This window comes from Adiantum capillus-veneris, chromosome 2 (assembly GCF_014529385.1).
Source record: "Adiantum capillus-veneris isolate H3 chromosome 2, ASM1452938v2, whole genome shotgun sequence".
NCBI lineage: Eukaryota > Viridiplantae > Streptophyta > Polypodiopsida > Polypodiales > Pteridaceae > Adiantum > Adiantum capillus-veneris.
The window spans coordinates 141,501,460-141,523,716 of NC_140932.1; the positions used below are offsets into that span (position 1 = coordinate 141,501,460).

At 39.9% G+C, this 22,257-nt stretch overlaps 1 protein-coding gene across 1 annotated transcript; it reads left to right on the top strand.

The window, feature by feature from the left end:
- Positions 1–5,283: 5,283 nt before the first annotated feature.
- On the top strand, positions 5,284–5,676 carry LOC147463756 (uncharacterized). Its single transcript, XM_086529481.1, has one exon. The coding sequence runs from the start codon at positions 5,284–5,286 to the stop codon at positions 5,674–5,676; it is 393 nt and encodes a 130-aa protein (XP_086385607.1).
- The last annotated feature ends 16,581 nt before the right edge of the window (positions 5,677–22,257 follow it).

Sequence of the window (22,257 nt, forward strand, 5' to 3'; positions counted from 1 at the left end):
CGTTCCGTGCCAAGAGTTATTGGCCCCAAAGTGTCTGGTGCCCCTTTCGATATTTATTTTTATATTAATCTTTGAGAGAAGTACAACTCCCCGGGTCCTTGGCTCTCAGAATCTGCATCCAGATGCTCTACACACTAAGGCCCTTGGGTCCTTTTTATTCTTACATAGGGATGCTAAAGGCAGAGCCCCAAAATCTTTAAACTCAAAAGCAATAATTTCCAAAAGCATTTGGTGGCAAAAGATGGCGCTGAAAAGCAGCAACACAAATCATAGAATTCCATACAGTGCCACGTGAGCATGTTAGCGTAGAAAATAGACGTTCGCACAGTGCCATGTCAGCATTTGTACAATGTGCCATGTTAGTAGTCAGCACGATACGCGGGCATCCGTAGAGCTACCACGTCATCGGTTGTCCCATCATTTGTGGGTCCGTCCAAACAGGTGCCACATCATTAGTTTGTGACATGTCATCCGTCCTTTTTGTGCTTACATAGGGATGCTAAAAGTAGAGCCCCAAAAGCTTCAAACTCAAAAGCAATAATGCCTAAAAGCACCTAGTGGCCAAAGATGGCACTAAAAAGTAACAACACAAATCACAAAATTCCATACAGTGCCATGTCAGCATGTCAATGCAAAAAATGGGTGTCGATACATTGCTATGTCAGCATCGATACGTTGTGCCCCATTAAAAATCAATGCAATACGCGGGCATTTGTACAGTTGCCACGTCACTTGATGCCCCATCATTGGTGGGTTTGTTCAAGCAAGTTCCATGTCATCAGTTTGTGGCATACCCCCTCTTGAAAGAATTGTAATCCTCCTCAATTATGCCTACAAAATAGACATAGGCCATAAGCCAATTCAATAGACACTGACTCTATGTACCGGCGCACTAGACTAACACAAATCTAGCACTTGCACATAGACAAAAGTCATGACACAGTCAATCAAATCAAATCAATCGCATCAAAAATTCATTCTCAATCTCAGGCCATGATTGCCAGCAATGTATTTATCAATCACATCTAGATCCATCCCGGACCTCATTAAAGCCGACTCACTCATCCTTATTGCAATCATGTCTATAGAGAGTGTTAAGATAGAAATGCTGCAATCATTTCGTCTTTCAGTTCCCACCATCAAACAAATAACATGAAAGAGCACTCATCACTCAATTTCAATTTCTTGGAATTCCCATGTCATAAACTCATACAGCAGAATACTGTCAACACAGTACTATTCCTGAAACCCAAAGGGATATCAGTGACTCTATTCAAATCTAGGTAATTTGTGACAAAGAAATGGAGTGACTCCCCTCTTGTGCAATCCCTTGGCACCATATTCAACCCTGTTGATATGTGGGATCTATCGGAGTAGGCATAGCTAAACCGAATGCTTCGAGGTAAAGTTCCAAAACGTGAGGAGTATCCGCTAGATCCTCCTCCTCCATCCACTTCGCATCCAATGACGGATAGTTCTTGAATTTAACTAAGAACCACTGAATCACTCCATCTTTTGCTTTCGTTTCCTTGTGTGCAAAAATCTGTTCAGTAACGAGTATCTCCTTGCTCTCTTCCACTTTCGGTTGCTCAGCAGGCTCCCCATCAACTGACACTTGACCTTTGAAAGGTTTTAAGAGACTCACATGAAATGCATTGTAAATCTTCTAAGTACCTAGCAGCTTCAATCGAAAGGAGATCTTTTCTTTGATGTGGAAAGGGCCATAATATCTCATGCTAAGCTTTGAAAAAAGCCGCTCTTTTCCCTTTTGTTTACGTAGGCATGTCTTTTCAAAATGTAAGAGAACCCAATCGTCTTCCTTTAATTTCAAGTCGCTTCGATGTCGATCAGCTCGCTTCTTATGTCATTCTTGAGACTTTTGTAGAGCCTCTCAAACATTGGCATAAGTAGTGTCCAAGTCCCTCGTGTACTGTCAACTTCAAAAATCTTTTCCTTAGTGCTGAGAAAGGGTGGAACCTTCTGAGCACCTTAAATTATCTCAAATGGTGCCTTCCTCGTCGAAGAGTGAACCGTGTTATTAGAAAGGGAAATTCCACCAAAGGAAAATACTTTTCCCATTGAGTCTTTTGATCAAAGATGTAAGACTTCAACAAATCCAAAACCACTGAGTTTGCTATCTCAGATTGCCCATCTGTCTACGGGTGGAAAGATGACAAGAACTGCAATCGTGTGTCAATGTTCTCCCAAAAAGCCCTGTAAAACAAACTCATAAATCCGGGACCTCTATTAGAGATTATCGTCTCACGCATGCCATGGAGTCAAAATATATGAGCAATGAACAGTCTCACTAAATGATCAAGCTTGATTGTTTTCTTCACTGTTCTCCCAGATATCCCTCCATAACAAACTCGTAAATCAGGGATCTCTATCAGAGATTATCGTCTCAGGCATGCCATGGAGTCAAAATATATGAGCAATGAACAGTCTCATTAAATGATCAGGCTTGACTATTTTCTTCATTGGAATAAAGTGGGCTTGCTTGCTAAATCTATTGATGAAAGTCCAAATTCCATCGTGACCACTCTGATTCTTCAATAGATCAAATATGAAATCCACCGCAATACTTTTCCATGGGCGGGTGGGAATAGGTAAAGGCTATAGGAGTCCTTGTTCCTTATGCCTATCAAACTTGACCTTTTGGCATACTAAAAAACTACAAACAAAATCGTTGACATCCTTTTTGAGTATGGGCCAAAAGAAGTAACATTTAACACCTTTCAAGGTGGTATCAATGCCGCGGTAACCCAAAAAAAAGTGGACAATGGTACTCTGTCAAAACGATGGTGAGACCTCCTTTACGCATGAATTGTTCAAGAAAAGCATCTTAGCACATAGAGGAAGTTTGTAGGTTCAAGCTCATTGATAGTGTCATTTTTGTAACTTATGTTCATGCTCAACTGCGTGTAAGTCGAGTGGGTCTTGGTTTCAGGTGGAGATGGAAAAGCGATGAGCAAGGAAGTTCCGGAGTCACTTCCTCCCCCGAAGAAGTCCCCCATGAAAAGTACTCCCCTCCGACATCCCAGTAATATTTCCCACCCCCCAAAGCCTCGTGTTTGCAAGAAACTGTGACATTTGTCACTTAGTGTCTTCACTCTCTTGTAATGTCAAGAATCTTTGATTCTTGCTTTTGGAATACAAATGAGAATTTTATGTTGGCCTCCATTTGTTTTTTTTGCTTTATTGCAACGGTCACGTTTGTATAGTGTTCGAAAGGTAATTAGTCTATTCCTTTCAATTTGCAACCATGTCTTTTACAGAGATACCAAAAGAAAAGGGGACTCTCAAACTGCCTGTCAAGGAAATAATAATCATCAGAGATCCACCGCCCTATGTTCCAAGCACAATCACATCATTGCCATTCGATAACCCTACACAACCAGCATTAGTATTTGATCTTAATGGTGTTCTCTGTGCTTCATTGGTTTAAATCTAACCCTCATGATCTCGAAACTAATGCATTCGACCTCATCCAAGAGGCGAGGGACAGGTTGATTGAGCCTTTTTTAGAATTTTTGCTATATGTATGATTTATGCATGCCCACCGAGCGGAAATTGTTGTAGTTTTCAAGTACCTCTTCGTTCCCAAGGATGCAAAACAGTTCTTAGCTTGGGCTGTGGGATGGGCAAATATTTACATCTGGAGTTCAGCAATGCTGGAAAGAGTGGACAGAATAGTCTCTACAGGTTTTAAGGGGATTTGTGACTACTTCAGCGGATGGTCAGGACAACAGCCATGTCATGTAGCCACATTCTCCATGGCAGGCGGAAAACCCGTTTTTTTCAAGAATTTGATAAATTTTCTGAAGGTGGTTCGACAATACGATGCGAGCAATGTGCTATTGATTGACAACAATTTTAATAAATGCCATTATAATCCTCCCGGTTCCTACATCATTGTACCTAGCCTAGAGGAGCGGCATAGTGACTTCTTGTTCAGGGTCATGAAGGAGGCTCTTGTGAAATGGTGTGATGCTACAGATCGGTCAGCCAAAGCTGTCACCTTCAATAATGTGAAGCCTACATCAGAGGACGACTATGTTAAAGCTGCACTTCGGCGTGGTGGAAAGATGACCAGTTATGAACAATACTTGAAAGGGCCACAATTGATGCCAATGCTCTTAAAGTGCTAGTGTCTCTACATTGTCATGTAGTGGTGTATTTGTAAAGAACTTATGTAATTTTGTGAAGCCAAGTTTTGTAGCAACCCCTTGTATAAGCAGACTTGTCATTACAGCTACCTATTTGTAAGCTAACACTCTCCACAAAGCCATGTATATGCCTACTTCCCATGAGGGATGTTTTTTCTGGGAACATTCAGAATGCCTCTGTACTGACTGCTAACATGTAACTAGTCGGCAACACAAAAATTGAATTTAGAATTATTCCATTATGTCACCATTGTTGTTTTGGACTCAATTTATTTTGTGGGTAGTGTGTGCTTGGTTGTGGTTGTGGATGATGTGTGAGACACACAAATGAAGGCTTCTACTACCATGCTATATTTCAAGATTGGAGGCCTCTTGTCATTATAATCATGTTGTTTTAGCATTCTACCACTGGAAAGTAGCACTACAAGTACCAACCATGGTACTTGGTGTACCCAATGTGCAAACAGGTATTTTAAAAAGGGACTGTGTAACCACCCACAATGGTACACTATCTTCAGACAAATACATGTGCTGGGAGACTACCAGCAATGGTACTTAGAGTACCTGTTGACAGACACTATAGGTTGGTCAATCAGATAGTCAGATTTGTTGGTCAATCAGATTGGTTGGTCACTCAGATTTGTTAGTCATTCAGTCAGATTTGTAGTCAATCAAATTATTCTGGTCAGTCGGATTTGTAGTGACTCAGATGTTGGTCAGTCGGATTTTGGTCAATCAGATGTTGGTCAGTCGGATTTTGGTTAATCAGATTCTGTTAGGCTTAGTCAGATTCTGTTAGGAAGCTATAAATTGTAATGTTGTTGGGCAGTTTTAGGACGAGCAATACACAAGTCAGTTGTACGAGTCTCTCTCTCTTTTTCTTGCTCTCTCTGAATCTTTCAAGCATGTAGTTTTGAGAGTCGTCTCTCTGTTTTTCGGTGTTGAGGGTGTATGCCCTCAACACATTGGCGATCACGGTGTTATAGTGATGAGAACTCACATTTTTCTGTGCTGTTAAGATGCGGGTACTGGAGTGCAAGGTGCAGAAGATGGTTGGTGTGTGCGCAATGCTGAAGCGTAGGCTGACTCGGATACTGTTGAAGCTGCCAAGAAGATGTTTCAGAACAGAGGGTGTGCAGTAGTCATCACTGAAGACGTACAGCTGGAAGTGTGGCTGCAGATTCTCGATGGAATAAGTTGCTATCCTGTTTTTGCAGAGCAGCCAATCAGCGCAAACATTTCTGTTTTTCATTATGGTTATTTTTCTTTTAGTGATTCAGGAGGGTGTTCATGTTCAGAAGGATTTCTATCTATTGTGTTCATTATCAGACTTGGAGACTTCTCTGTTCAGAGTCAGCAAGATTCCAATGTCAAGAATGTCATGAAGAATCTGACAAGGCGTTATTGTAGTAAGTGGGTTGGCAGAGGAAGATCTGATCTTAAACAGAGTGCTGAATATGGAGTGGATGAGATCAATGTTGACATAAAGAGGTTTCAGAATGAATAATACAAAGGAGTTGCAGGAAACATGATTAAAGACATGGATTCAGATTGTTGCAGAAGTGTTGAAATTGCAGATGCAGTCAGAGATGCAGTTGCAGTAGCAACTCTGATGTTGAAATTCCAAAATTCACTACAGTCCGAAATTCAGTTTTTGCTGAACCTGAATAGGTGGTAGAGTCAGTTGTTGATGTAGTAGAGTAGAATACGAATTGCATTGAAGCATTGACATCCAGTTTTTCTGGAAGCTGATTCAAGAGAAGACTTTGTTGCAAGGACGAAGTGATCCGACGGAGACATACCAGGCAAAAGACCGGATGTACTACCTGGAGACAAAAAGCCTACAAGAAGCGGAATCTTGGACAGTTTATGGAGGAATCTTTTGGTGAACCAATGCCAACTGATATCATTATGTTTTTCCCATCTATTTTATTCTCATATCTTTGTAATCTTATGACTCCAATCTTTGAAATTCTCTGCCATGTTATAAGGCATTTGACTCTAATCAAGGGATATGTGGGATCGAGTCGGATTTCTGAGAAATCCACCACCGGGCTGTGCCATGTGTTGTTAGACACTATAGGTTGGTCAATCAGATAGTCAGATTTGTTGGTCAATCAGATTGGTTGGTCACTCAGATTTGTTAGTCATTCAGTCAGATTTGTAGTCAATCAGATTATTCTAGTCAGTCAGATTTGTAGTGACTCAGATGTTGGTCAGTCGGATTTTGGTCAGTCAGATGTTGGTCAGTCGGATTTTGGTTAATCAGATTCTGTTAGGCTTAGTCAGATTCTGTTAGGAAGCTATAAATTGTAATGTTGTTGGGCAGTTTTAGGACGAGCAATACACAAGTCAGTTGTACGAGTCTCTCTCTCTTTTTCTTGCTCTCTCTGAATCTTTCAAGCATGTAGTTTTGAGAGTCGTCTCTCTGTTTTTCCGTGTTGAGGGTGTATGCCCTCAACAGTACCAAATTTACAGATATGGTGCATTCATGATACTTAAAGTACCTAATCTGCACACTTCTACAATGAAGAACATGCACTTAGAACCTGTGATTGATACTTTAAGACTACCTAGATACCCCCTATAAGTACCTGAACAAGCAGTAAAGTGCTTGAAACCTGAACTATAGTACTTAAAGTACCAAATTTAATGATATGTTGCAAAAAGATAAAAGTAAGAATCAGTAGGCTACATTTGGAGGACTCAAATACAACGAACAGTAATTGCAGCAAAACAACTGTTTATCAGGCTCCAATATAGAAAGACCTACAAGACCATTGGCATGCTGTTGTACACATTTTCATAAACTTCTGCAGATAATCTAAACTTATGTGGCTCACCATGTAAGGGTTCCAAGGGTATCTTGATGGATTGAACCAAGTGTGATGCCAACAACACTTTTGGTTGTTCATAAGGGATGTAATAAACATCCTCGGTACCATCAACTAGCTCATAGTAGTATCCCTCAACCAGATATTAATTTGGAAAAATGAAATTGTCCCATGAATCTCTTAGCGCTCGTGTTGTTTTGTATTTCTCCTTTGAGCACCTCAAGAGGTAGAAGTCTGCTCCATCTTCGTTCGCATTCGTGGCAAAGTTGTCACCTACACGCAGAGCGTCACTGATTGCATCGTGATGTCCACCATACATAGGCAAATCTCATCCTTCGTCGTCACTTGATTGATCGCTTTCTCCATCACTACCATCCAAGGGTTCGATGTTTATGTACTTCCAGTTCTCGACGTTTTTGATGTTAAGGCATCGCCTCTAGCATTGTGACATACAAAACAAACAAAAACATGAGAGAGCTCTGTAGCACAATGCACACTTGTCATTCCTAGAGTGTCCATTCACACAATGCAATGAGCGTGACCCTTCCACTTGCCAATTCCATTTCCTCTCCCTAGGTACATCAGCTGCTTTGACATCCCAAAAAATTCGAGTCACCTCTGACTGGGTGTTTTCATCATGAAATTTATGTTTCAAGAAATTGACCGCATCCTTGGCACACTTCATGTGCCAAACATCAGGTTTCAATTGCTCATGTGTCAGAGCCCTTTTGATGATAGCACCAGCCCCATCATGCTTTCCTTTGCCATGCCCGATGCAAAGCAACTCCATAGCATCTCAATGCCAGTCAAAGAGTAGTACCTAGATCAATCACACGTCTCAAAGACTAGGCAAGAACACAAAACTCGCACACTTGTTTAAGAGTCAAAGGAAGCTAGCATACCTTGACACAAAGAAAATTGTTCTAGATGCCTTGAATTGAGCAGCACATCCATCTGACCAGACCCAATTCCACTTCAAGAAGTTGAAACCTTGCTCCTGTAGCCACACACTATGAACTTGCATACAATGCTATACAAACAATGGGTCATGCTCTTTGTCATCAGATATGTAAAAATGTATATATTTTAAGACCCTATCAGCCTCGTCCCAAACATAAGTGATGTGCACCAAGATGGTGACTTGTGAAGAGTACCAATGCATTGATTGGATTTCATTTTGCTCCTTGAAAGATTAATTTTTAGCAAAGTCTATAACAGAGACTACCACGTCTCTAGGAAACCTTTGAATGCAATCTTTGAATTGTTGAGATTGCCGCCTGGCAATAAAATTGTGTTTGATGTAGATGGTTAGATGATTTTCAAGGAAGGATGTAAAGTCCTTGCATCCCATCTCCTTGACCAGTAGATCCTTGCGCTTCTTGCCTTCTTGATGGGTTGATGCAACGTCTTCAAACACCTTTACTGAAATCTGAATGCATTTTCAGATTTTTCTCTTGGACAGAGCACTAACCTCTTTGATCCACATTGATTGCATTCTCCCTTCAAGCAAGACAGTTTATGAAACGTAGACTCATCTAGCTTTGGACATAATACCATCTCAGCCAAGCTGTTGATGCTATTGTGCGTGTACGCAGCAGCTCCACACTTTCCTAGGACCTCTTCTGTGAAGCATATATCACAACTGCAGCCACACCCTTCACTGTGCACTCCTGTCTTGTTTTGTCTCATCTGGTTGAATGCTTCCTTGATCTATATCATCTGTATGTGAGCAATACAACAGCAAGTGTACCTATCCTTCAACTTGCCAATAAACCAAGGCTTCAATCCTTCAAAACATATGAGAGAGATCTTGATGTGTGAATACTGCATTTGGAATCTCCTATAGAGCTCCACCTGTCCAATGAAAAGTAAATCTCATCAAAACCTGTAGTCAAAACAAGGTCAAAGTCATTGTAACTTGAATTTGCTACCTAATATGGTACTTTCCTAGACCTTTCATTAGGTACTAAAGTACCTTAGACATTGTAAATGGTACTTTAAGAAGTATCAATTTCTGCAAAGTACCTAAGCCTCTACAATTGGTACTTTAATAAGCACCACAAAGACTACCTCTAAAGTACCTATAGACCTAGATTTGGTATTTTGGAAGTACATGTTTGGTCTCATGCTAGCTTTAAGAAGTATCAATTTGTACAAAGTACCTAAGTGCCTGCAATTGGTACTTTAATAAGCACCACAAAGACTACCTCTAAAGTACCTATACCTAGATTTGGCATTTTGGAAGTACATGTTTAGTCTCATGGTAGCTTCTACAAGGTATCTTTGAAGCTTCCAAGTACCCTAAGACGAACTAATAGTATACATGCATGGTTATAAAGGACCTATGAGTTCACAAAGGTTGTTTTAAACTACCATTGAATGTACATTGGTCATCTAAAAGTACCCAAATAGGACTTATGAGTTTACATTGGTGCTTTTGAGCACCAACCCCTATGAGTGACAGGAAAGTATTACTACCATCTACATGTAGGTACTCAAGGTAATCTTTAAGCTAATATACACCTACAGAGTAACATATAGAAAATTTGGTAGTATTGAAGAGACTATGCAGCTTGCCCCAAAGCACCTTTGATTTCTTTTATGTATACTTGAGGTACTTGACTCCCCTCATGAATGCTAGTCCTCCAGAAGTACCAAAAGATTACCTTTTGGAGCCTACACACCTCTCGGGCTTGATAGACAGCATTATACTTGATGTAATACTACCTATATGTAGTTACTACCTATGTACGCATGATACCTATACTATTGCATACAAGAGAACAAAATAATTCAAGCATTTTTAGAGCATACCTGTGACTCGTCAAACAAATGTATTGGATGCTTAATGTAAGATTTTCGTCTGAGACATTTAAGGCACACATCCTTTTTGTTTGGCGACACTCGCGTCTCTGTTTGCCAAAAAGAAAAACATTGTCTCTTATCTCCTGTGTGATGCAACGGCTTTGAGGCTATTGGCGTCGGCATAATTGCAATGGAAATGCTCCCGCCTTAGCCTGTTTTAATCGTTCATTAGCTGCTGCAAAATTTTGTCAATGCAGTCCTGTGAACCTCGCCATCTCCGAATTGCTTATAGACTTTGATGGATCCCCTTCGCTATTCACCAGCATCATGCATAAATCCCTTTTAAGTTTCATCTCCTCTAAATGCAATGATGCTTTGACTTTTGTGACTGTACCGTGTATGTTGGAGAGTATAGATTTCTCTACTCCATGGTGCAACTGTCGAAAAGCTGGCTTCTCTAAAAGCAATCGAAAGGTGGCTTTCTTAGCTTCACAATCCATGCCTTTTGTAGCTTCTTGCCAGCAAAGCACCATTGTTGTGCAAATTGTACTCATATCTTCCGGCGTTGACAAGCATGATGCACCACGTTCTCTTTTCCTTTGACGGTTCTCTCATTTTGTCATGGCCCAATACTGTCGCATCCTACGTGTGGATTCTTGGAGAATTGAAGTTGAGTACTCGGTGCGGCCATGAGGGGGCAGTCCATCATGTATTGGATTGTCTTCTACATGATCTTTAGATGAGTGAGACCACTCCATTGGACTTGAAGCTTGCTCATTGCAATGGATTCTTGGCGAATTGAAGTTGAGTACTCGGTGCGGCCATGAGGGGGTAGCCCATCATGTATTGGATTGTCTTCTACATGATCTTTAGATGAGTGAGACCACTCCATTGGATTTGAAGCTTGCTCATTGCAACCAAACTCATTGTCTGCAATCATGGGCTACCATCCAATGTGATCCACATTTGGATGTTGTTGGTGTCCAATTGCTGCCTCCGTAGAAGTTAGATAATGATTCTGGTGCACACTCCCCTCTTCCAAACTGTTCACACCTACCCACATGGGCTGGTGCTGAATTTCTTCTCCCAACCTATCGGTGCGTGTATTTGTGTGGGGTTGCCAGTGCCTCCGGTGCAACATCCCCTCCTCTTCCAAGCTATTATCACCCTCACAAACATGTTGGTGCTGAATTTCTTCTCCCAACCTGCTGATGCATCTATTGATGGGCTGCCCTCCACATTGATAGTAGAGAGAAGGATGCTGCTATTCAAATTCTTGCTGCCACATCTGATCAGCCACACCAATACCGTGTTGCCGCAGATTCTCTCCAGCGATGATTCTCTCCAGCCACACCAATACCTGTCAACTGTAATATGGATTACATCAAGCCAGGTAGACATTAATGAGGCAGAGGGCTACACAAGCCATGCTTGCTTGCTTCAAGAGAAGGCTCCTGAGAGATGGAGGTAGATTGTTGTAGATTGTTGCATGGCATGTAAGCAGAGATAGAGAAAGAGATCTCAGACTCCAGGGAGAGAGAAAGAGAGCTGAGACTTCATAGAGAGGCACTCAGCTATAGCAGCACGCGTGAAAGGCAGACGGACAGACAAAAGCAAAGAAATCATTAAATTCGTTGGCGGCAAAGTTTTAAAAAACTTAAAATTATTAGTTTTCACAAGAACCTAATAGAAGTGTACTAAAGCACCATCCATAAGTGCCACACAAGAAGTGTCAAGGACACTACTTTTTGCATCACCTTTTCAGGCTATCACCCACAACTTTTTTAGTAAATAAAAGAAAGATTAGTGTTATTCTTTAAATCTTGTAACTTGGATCGTTGCATAGAACTCCAAAATAAATATATAAACAAATTTAGTTACGTCAGTAATTCTCCCAAATACTTCTACAAAATACCCGATATAGAAAACCAAGAACAATTTTAAATCTATCCGTCGAGAGAAATCAGAGAAAATAAGGACTCAAGACAAGAACCAAGATCTTAACATACAATGAACTTGTTAAGAGATACAACAAAGATAGATTTTGTTTCAGGTAAATAAGGCCATTCATCACATGGTCACAAAATCAACTAGCACAAGCAGGGCACATATTAGCTAGATCATTTATTGGAATAATTCAATGTGTTATCATAACGCTTGTCTCATTGGCATGAGGTGATATGTTAAAAGGACCTCTAAGAGGTAAGCCAAAATGGGGATAAAGGCATATCCTGTGGTGAAAGAAGAACTGTGAAATAAAAAGACTCGCTCAAAGAACCCACGATGCATTGTCATCAGCACATAGTAATATCGAGGACCCAAATCCATAGCTTCAATAACCATAGCCAAGTGATCATTGTTGCAAAAGTGATCCTGATCCCAAATCGTTACCCTTGTTATGCCTCAAATCATCCACCATTTGGTTTGTGCTAATAAAGTTCCCAAGTCAGGGAAGAGCAGGCACTCATATCACTCCACAAAATTTCTCCTTGCAGATTCACTTTATTTTTCAAGATGGAGAATAGCCCATGTGGATAGCAAATGATAAAAAATAAATAAATGGAATTCACCCAAGACGGGTTTAACTTGAACCTTACGTCGAGATAAAAACCTTAACTCCCAAGAGACTCATTGTTTTCTTAAAGTCATGTTTGAGTAGACATTTAAAGGAAATAGAAACTAAGGGATTATAACTCATGAACATAATTTAAATTTCAAATAGTATTCAAAATTTACCGAGAAGATTGATGTGGATAGCCCTAGCATAACATAGAAGGTTTAAGTGTGAAATTTGTCTTAATTGTTTGAAAAAAGGTCGATGCAAGTGTTTACCTGTGGGACACAATAAGCGATGGTCCTTTCTGGTTAAAATTGATAATTGTTGGTCTATATTCTTTAGATTGGGTTCATTCAATGCCCTAGAATTTGGATTCGATGGGAGTGAATCCCGTCCAGATGGGAGGACCTATCGATGTATCTTCAAATCAGTCTAGTCCAAGTAGGCTTGATGCCGACGGGAAAAGGAGGAAGGAAAATGGATCCAAGAAGGGATCAGATAAGGGAGGAAGATGTGATCTAATTAAACAAGTGTTCTAATTGTTTGGAGAAAAGAACCTTGGAAAGGCTAGGAAGCTAAATGGGCTATCCCACAATTGTCCTCATCAATCGCACCGTTGCTCTACTTCTTTGATATTATCTTAAAAAAACTTAAGATAGATTAATTTTGTATGACTTTCCCAAACAAGATAAAGAAAAATAAGAATTGAAAATTGTGTAAATGCGCCGCCTCTGCACGTGACAGAGAAGAAAGAATATCCAACTGCTGGGATGAGGATAGGGATATGCCTAGAGAAATATATGTTAATACTTAAAAGATAACTAGGTAACTTTAGTAATACTAAAGGACAAAGGAAGTAAAATAGTTTTTAAAAGGATAAAGGTCGGAACAACCCAGGGATTTAATATTTACGTAATTACCAAAAACATTGTGTGATCACAAGGTGTTGTTGACATATTTACATAATCACAGTTAACATGATAAAAAACAAGCCGGTTCAGAGTGACCTGGAAACCCACAAAAAGCTCGTCGGAATTTTGCATTTTCCCTATGAGCCCACCAGGATTTTGCATTCCCTATGGGCCTGCCAAGAAAACCCTAAATCTCGGTGGGACTGCAACTTAATATATAGAGGGCCCTGATTGGGCCAGCTGTGTGGTTTTTTTTTTGAGACACACACACACACACACACACACACACACACACACACAGAGATCAATGACTACCTTTGTTGCAGGAGCTACCAGTGTCGCCACGATTATAATGACTACTTGCACGCAAAAATAGACATCATTTGATACACTTACAACCACAAATATCTCGTAGATGCATTAGCACACATGCTCTGGTTTGCGAGCAATGCTTGGCATTGTTGTGTAGCTCTCTCTGAGCCAATCACAATGGCACAATTGAATCTCCAATGCGATGAGCGAACAGGAAGTAGTGTTAGTATGAAGCTCACGCTCTCTTTCTTTCTTTCTCACACACAATCAACAACAGCTTAAAACTTTGATTATGATTAAGTTCTCTTTACAAAATGACCTAGGTACCTTGTATACTAAGGCTACCATAGGTTAAACCAAAATAGAGTCAAGGGGTCAAATGGCTTTGTATTTACAATATGGCAGTGCTATTGCACCCAGGCATCTACAACTAGAATAACTACTCATTATAAATGATGTTTTTAACCATAATCCGCATCATTTCATAACTCTCAAGTCTCAAAAAATAAGACTTTGGTATGGAAATTGAGTTATGTCATGTTGTTGACCCATGGGTCAACACTCCCCCCTCCAAATTCATTTCATCCTTGACATGACCTCATTGCAATGTCGGTGCGATCTTTGTTGTCGTTTTGCTTTCTTGTGCTTTATGTCCTTCACATCCAAACCTCGATCCACAACATCTGTTGCTATCATTATAAGCTATTGCCGGATCTAAATTTAGAAAGAAGCCAATCTCATTCAGCTTGACTCTTATCATCATGGATAGATAAAGCTGCAAATTCATCCATTCAAAGTTTTCTAGTATTTTGATCACAACCTCTTTTTGTTTCCATAAATATGATCACTTGACTTCCATCCATCATTCGCTTCAGTAAATCTGCCAATTTTGAGTATTTCTCATTCTCAAAAACAACTTCTACAATCTGTAGAATTGAATGATTGGCTTTTAGATCTTATGAACCAATGACAACTTTGTAAGGATTCTGTAGAAATTGTTTGGCTAAACCTTCAACTTGTTTAGGCCAAGTTATACTCCAATACTAAGTCTGTCTGTCAGGCCGAATCTGGGAGAAATTTTTTTTTATTTAAGATTCAAAACCCATGTTTTCTAGGGGCTTTTTTATTCTTTGCCTTCTTTGTATCACTTGTGCCAACATTTTTCTCCATTTCTTTCAATTTAATATCAAAGACATAAGAACTAGATGTTCAAATCTAAAATTACTTTCTTCTTTTCATTATAGATTAGAAAAACAATCGCTAAGAAAGCAATCAAATGTACACAATATGAGATTTGCAATGCACTCTAGTCAATTCCGCATATTGACCACATATGTTCTGAGCAAACATACATATTGCAATGCACTCTCTACATGGCATTATGCATACAACAATGATATGAAATTGTCAATGCAATTATAAACATAATGATTAGCTATACATCCTCTACAATCTGATAACAATAAGACACAACTATTTTCACATGCTACAAAGAATAATCAATTTTTACATTGAAACAATGATAATTATTTGCAAAACACACACAAAAGAAATAATATCGATGATTGGCCATCTGATGCACTAGAAATCTTTCATAATACATAATGTAATCCCTATATAAACCAATGCATAAAACAAGGCACTGAAATCTTCAATACAATTACACAATTGAGGACTTCTTGTACCTAATCAAGGATTGTAGCCCCCTTATGCATCCAATTCAATACATAAAAGATAATTTCACCCAATTAAGGATTATAGCTCTCATATTGTGTAGTGACAATGTATATCAATTCAAATCTATGATGGTGAAAAATGCAAGACTTCAAGGACCTTTATATACCCACTACACTAGTACAGGACATCTGACCCTTGACTATCAACTCCTCATTTAAGTATGATCATCTTCTAAAACCAACTTCGGCCCTTTTATGGACCAATGGCTTCGTCACAATGAGCACGACTCTCCAAAGTTTCAACTTTTTTGTTGTGCAGTGGCAATGTATATCATTCAAATCTATGATGGTGAAAATTGCAAGACTTCAAGGATATTTATATACCCAGTACACTAGTACATGGCATCCAACCCTTGACTATCAACTCCTTATTTAAATATAGCCATCTTCTAAAACCAACTTCGGCCCTTTTATGGACCAATGGCTTCGTCACAATGAGCACGACTCTCCAAAGTTTCAATTTTTTTGGCTTCATACCTTTGTTTTTGGTGAAGGATTTAGATTTTTTTAGAAGTGGTTATCATATTAAGAATCACTCTCGGCCCAAAAAAGGGCTTGTGAGTCTGTAACCTTAGGTCAATTCATAAGGAGATAATTGTACCCCGAGCTCGGATATACTCCCCAGGGATTTGCCTGATAATAATGTCAAAGTAAGAAGAGGTTTACTTTATACAGCTAGGCCCGTCGGTCTTTTTCATTTTCTTGGCAGGCCCGTAAAATGAAAAATCCCAACGGGCCTATCGTCTCTATTGGTTTTTGTAGGTCGCCATCAAGATCACATTAACAATTAACGTGATCACATCTTTTTTATATGTAATTACTTGCATTTTTAACGTGATCACATCTTTTTTATATGTAATTACTTGCATTTTTAACGTGATCACATGATCGTGATCACGTCCCTAAAATCCCTCGAACGACCTAATAAATGCATACTTGCAAGGGTATGCAACAGTTTGCATGCTGCTTTAAAGATACTTGAAATATATTCTTTAGTTGACTTGATTGGAATGTTGTTTTCCTAGTAACATAGAACTACCTTGGAAATGTGCATTTACAAAACGGTTCGGTGGGAGGATGGATTCCGGAGGGTTATATTGTTGGCCGGAAAGTTGATCCAGATTTTTATGTTGTATAATTTCTTAACAACGGGGGAAAAAAGCATTGATGACCTTGAGCCAAGGGTGAATTTAGAGAACTCTCTCCAGTTGACCCTGGAAAGTTTGAGTTTTAGTATGATGAATTTGAATCAAAAGGTCGATCTAATAAAGAAGTATTTTCTCGGGTCTAAGGGATCCATGTAGGGAAGATGGAACGTTATAACCCCCTTGCGTTGGCAACAAAGTGTAGGGAGATTCCTGTCTTGATATCAATCTCGAGCGAGTGGGATGTCAGGAATAGCAGTGTATCCATTTGGAGATGGTGCAGCCGGCGATCCCTGGCATTGCCCTCATAGTTGTGCATAATCATAGGCATGGAGTAGATAGCACACTTATTTGATCATCTTGTACAACATGTTGCTTCCTTGGTGGATGCTTGAAGTAGCTACATCCCTTCATCTTGCATTGAATGAGGACTAGAGCATTTGATGGATTGAACATTGCACAAGTAAGCTAAGAGTAAGCAACATTTTCAAGGTGAGTAGGACTAGAAGTAGACATAGTTGAGCTTGCATTGAAATCATTGTGCATCTCTCAAGACCTCCAATGGAGTGTTGTGTGTGAATAATCTTCACACTCTAGGTTAGGGTTAGCTTTCAAGTTCACTAGATTGAAAGGTTTAGTCAGTTGATGCGACGCTATACTACTATGGCTGCATAGTCACCATGCACAATACTAAACCGAAGTCCAAACATGAGGCATCTACAAGCCTAAATACATGTATTAACAACATAAAATCCATGTTTTACTTTTTTCAACGTGTTTGTTTTGTAGTCATTCATACATCGTATCAACCCACATAAGGCATCCTCAATCCAGAAAGGAAGTCACATGGTAGTAGTAATTTGCATCCTTAAAAAAATAAGGAACAAAATTTTCATGCAATAACGGTATTATATGCACCCAAAAGCCAATGCCCTCTTAAAGCCAACAATCTATTTGCCCCACAAGGCTATTATGAAGACATCCTAGGATAGTGGGTAATCAAAGACAAAGAAGCCCATTCATCGTTCTCAAAACAGGCCTAGGAATGATACCTTAGATTCTCATACTAATGCAACCAAATCACCCAAAGAAAGTCCAATATGGGCAGTTAGTAGTGCATAAATGCAACAAAATAATTAGGTATAAATCACCTACAATCCACAGGCTATAAGGAGACAAGGTTAAAAGGTTAGAATAAGAACCCTCAAGCCAGCACACAAATCTACACCCCAAAAAAGGAGACCCCCCCTCATAAAGTCCTATTTTTGATGAAGTCATAAACCTTTTTATTGGTCAAGGAAAAATCAAAAGCTAGGGGCTGGTAGACAAATGAACCATGTACTAAAAAGTGCGTAAAACCTCTTTTCCAAGTTATCATCTAGTGTATTTCTCCATTATCTGAGATCATAAACAAAGGAAACATCCTCCATTTATACCCACCATTGGAGGAATATTTTGTTCATCTAAACAAGTTCTAAACATAGCATGTGCTATTGTATTTGTTTCAAGTTAGGGAAGACAATTGTAAACCCTAGGACAAGTCATATGATGACAAAGATTTATAACTATCTTTCAAGAGCACCTTTATACCAAGGTCAAAGAGTTTATCCAACACAACCTTATTTAGTATATTTTTAAAGCAAATAGGTGTGTTTATATCTCCACAAATATAGACATTTAACAATCGATTTGTATAAAATAAGAGATGTTTTGGAACACCATAGTAGGCCAAAAAATTCTATTTATTAGGGCATCCTTCATTCCAAGAAAACAGCATACCTGTCTGTATAACTACATAAAAAAGTTACCTAAGAGTTTGAGCTTGCAACAACATCTCCAAAATGTGCCATGTGTGAGTGTGTGAATGTAGTGAAACAAGAATAGAGGGCACCTAAGTCTAAGTGAGTAGTACTAATGCTCACTTTATATAGAAGGTGAGAGTAATGTCCCTACTTTTTCCATCAAGTCGTAATGGCAAGGCAATGATGCTAGTAAAGAAGATCTTTGCTAGCACAAAGAAGCTGTTAGGTGTACAAATCATGAGCGAGTAAATGTTGTCACACAATGTCCCTTAAAGAAGGGGGTTTTTAGTTATCCCCATGTCCAAGGTAATGTAATCATCATTAAACTAGTCAAGCCTTGATGTAAGTAAGGCCAGTAAAATGTGTGTGTATGCACGCGCGCGCACGCACACGCGCACACACATGGTGCATGTTTGTCATGCATGTGTATAGGCTTAACTCATATAGGACATTTTGGAGGTCTTTTGAGGGCCTTTTAGAAGAGAGAGTAAAAAGAGATCCTCCAATGAGAGAAGGGCCAATGTTACATTAAAAAATAGGTTGATATTAACAATAATATAAAAAATGTACCACACACTCATTCAATATCCAGTGGTCCTTGAAAATGGTCACGTTTTCATTCAATGCAAGTGTCCTTTTCATGAGCTGGGTGTCTGAGCTGGGTGTCACTCATTCAATATGGCTTTTGTCATCAGTAAAATGAAAAAAAATCATGAAGTTGTCAAGTAATGATAGAATTTGAAGTTTTTGACACTGCTATTGCACTTGGAATGCCCAAAACCCTAAAAGGGGTTCTTTACCTGCCTCATTCTGACACTCGAAAACAAATAAAGAACAAAAAAATCCCTTATGTCAAACAATGCACAAAGTTCATTCAAAAAAATGGTCTATTCTCCAAGTGTCAAAATGAGGCAAGCAGACTGCTGTTTTTTATATTTTTGAGCATTTCGGACGCAATGGTAGTATCAAAGGCTTCAAATTCTACCACTACTAGACATTTTCATGAAATTTTCCAATTTTATTGACAATGAAAGTCATATTGAATGAGCAACACCCACCTCATGAAAAAGACAATTGCATTGAATGAAAAGATTACCATTTTAAGAAGTACAAAAGTTGGATTTACTTTTCAGAATGTCTAGTTGTCATTTTGGACGTACTCAATAAGTGAAAATCTAGTGTAAGAAAGTTTTCTAGAGAGAGAAATAAACTTTCCTACAAGGCAGGCCCACTAAAAGACCTCCAAAATGTCCTAATGAGAGCAAATTTTTATCTCTACACAACCATCCAATCCTTCCAATGAAAATTAAATCAAGGAGTCTGAGTGAAGGAGGAAAGAGGAGGAATTATCCCACATGTAATGGAGTCAAGTTGTAGAGCTACTTAAAGATCACTTTCATGAATAAACATACATTTCAAGTTTGCATTACATGCTTGTCTATGGTGAGCCCTTGTTAAGCTAAGTCAATACTCAAGATTGTGTTTATGAGTCCAATCTAATTTTATCTTGGAACCTAATTCACTTGAGTGATAATCTTGCTTACACACACACTCACACACTTGCACTATGTTTCTCTTTCATCCACCCTAGCTAGTACGATCCCATTCCCATCAAGTGGTATCAGAGCTCATGGTATGCTAGCTAGGGTTTTTAGCCATGATTTTGTGTTAATTCGATTAGCACTTACTTACATCATTTAGATCCTTAATCTACCATTACTTCTCTTCCTCACCTCTAATAATAATAGGCTAATTAGTTGTGAGCAAGCTCATGGGTTTGATTCCTATGAACCACTACTCTCACTAGTTAATCTTAGTGGTTAATCGAGTAGATTATTGCATTCATATTTAGCATTGCACTTAGTGTGTGTGTGTGTGTGTGTGTGTGTTTTGCAAATTTTGCATCTTCAATTAATTCTTTTGCCTTTGCAATTACCTAACATTGCTCACCTCATCTCGAAGTGCTCGACACAAGCTCTCCGTAGAGTCTTCAACTTCTGCGATTTGAGCCCGGGAGCTCCCTCTACACCATCCCCAATTTTTGCTTGAAATAAGTGTTTGTGTGTGTGCGTGTGTGTGTTTTGTGTGTGAATCTTTGTCGGCTTTAACATATCATTCTTAAATTCCGGACCCATATTAAGAAAATCCAAAGGGTTTGTTGGCTAGCTAAACTTGGCATATCAAGCCTTGGCGTGTGCTGGGTCGTGGGGTCGACACTTTCGCGCCTCATGGGCAGAACTCAAAAGCGTGCTAAGCGTCAACTTTTAACCCCAACGGATCCATTGGGGACCGTTCTTGCGTGCTTACCTTATCTTTGCTTTCCACTGCCATGCCTGCATGGCAATGCTGCCCTGTTGCTCGACCTAACCCCGCCTACCCGATCTGCTCGCAATTGCCTGAGCTGCCCGGAGCCCATTTGGGCCCCCCTTCCCACTGCCATTGGCGTCCAGCAAAAAGTCAGGCCTTCGTACAAGCCTCAAAGCTCCCAAGGTTTCACAAAGGCCCTTGTCCCGCGAGCAAACCCTAAGGTCCAAAGCCTCCCAAGCAACATAAAGGGCTCTTCCCGCAGCCTACAACAAATTCAAAGGAATCCTTTTAGGAATTCAATCAGTCAAAGGTTTTCAAGCTTCTCCTTCGAGCTTCAAAAGGACTTCTTCCAAGCACTCAAGGCAAGAAGCTCTCCAAAACTTCATCAACAACCTTGGGAAGAGGAGCTTCACTCCAACTAAAGAGGGGCTTCACAGAAAAGGATCTCTCTCTCTCTCTCTCTCTCTCTCTCTCTCTCTCTCTCTCTCTCTCTCTCTCTCTCTCTCTCTCTCTCTCAGCTTCAAATGAAATGAATCCATCTAAGCACAACCGGTTTTTGTTAGGAAATAAGACGTAGCTAAATAGATAATTGAGTAGATTACTTAATGGAGAGAGACAAATTTATATACACGAGATTATAGAGTAGAGAGAGAGAGAGAGAGAGAGAGAGAGAGAGAGAGAGTACACACGATATACGTGGTTCACCCAATGTGGGCTACGTCCACGGGAAAGCAGCCACTCAATGGCTTTAGTACTTCAAAACAAGAAGTAGTTTACAAAGGGATTATACCCTTAATGGAGCTCCCGCCTTGCTTCACTCTCACCACCTCACACTCACCTTGTTGCATCAACTTCACACTATGAAATGTGTGTAGAAATGGCCTCCTTTTATAGGCCAAAAGGGCTGCCCTCTCTTATGAGAGACAGCCATGTGTAGCCACCCTTGTGCGAATAAGTCCAAATCGGACCCTCCAATCCGCCCATGTGTGGCCGCCCTTTGAGAAGACAAGTCCGCTTTTGAATTTGGCCACCGGCCACTGGCCATTGACTTCCGACCACCGGCCACCGGCCATTGACTTCCGACCACCGGCCATCGGCCATTGACTACCGGCCAACCGACCGGTTGTTTTCTGACCACTTTCCGGCCGCCGTCCGGCCATAATATTCCGGAGAAAAAGAATATTCCGGCGAAAAAAAAGTTGCCCCTGATTCTTGTCCGTTAAAATTTTGGTTTCCGGTGAGTGATTTTCCTTCACGCACGATGGATTCTCCTCATAATGGGGGCCTTACAAATGTGCGCTTTTACCACAGAAAATTACAAGGGTAAATCAGGCTCCATACTTAATAATCTCCCACTTGGAGACTGATCTCCAAACCAAACCTGTGACTGCTTTCCATTCTGGCTTCTTATCCTTGAATGCTGATTGAAGATGAGCAAAAGCTCAACTTCTCCTTGTTGACCACCTTTGTAAACATGTCTGCAGGATTTTCACTTATATGCACCTTTCCTAGCTTTAGTTGTCCCTCTTCCAAAAGAGTGCGTATGAAGTGATATCTCACCTCAATGTGCTTTGTCCTTGAATGAAAGGCTGAGTTCTTCGCAAGATGGATAGCGCTTTGGCTATCACTATACAAGACACAATTGTCTTGTTTGAATCCAAGCTCTTCTAAGAATCTGT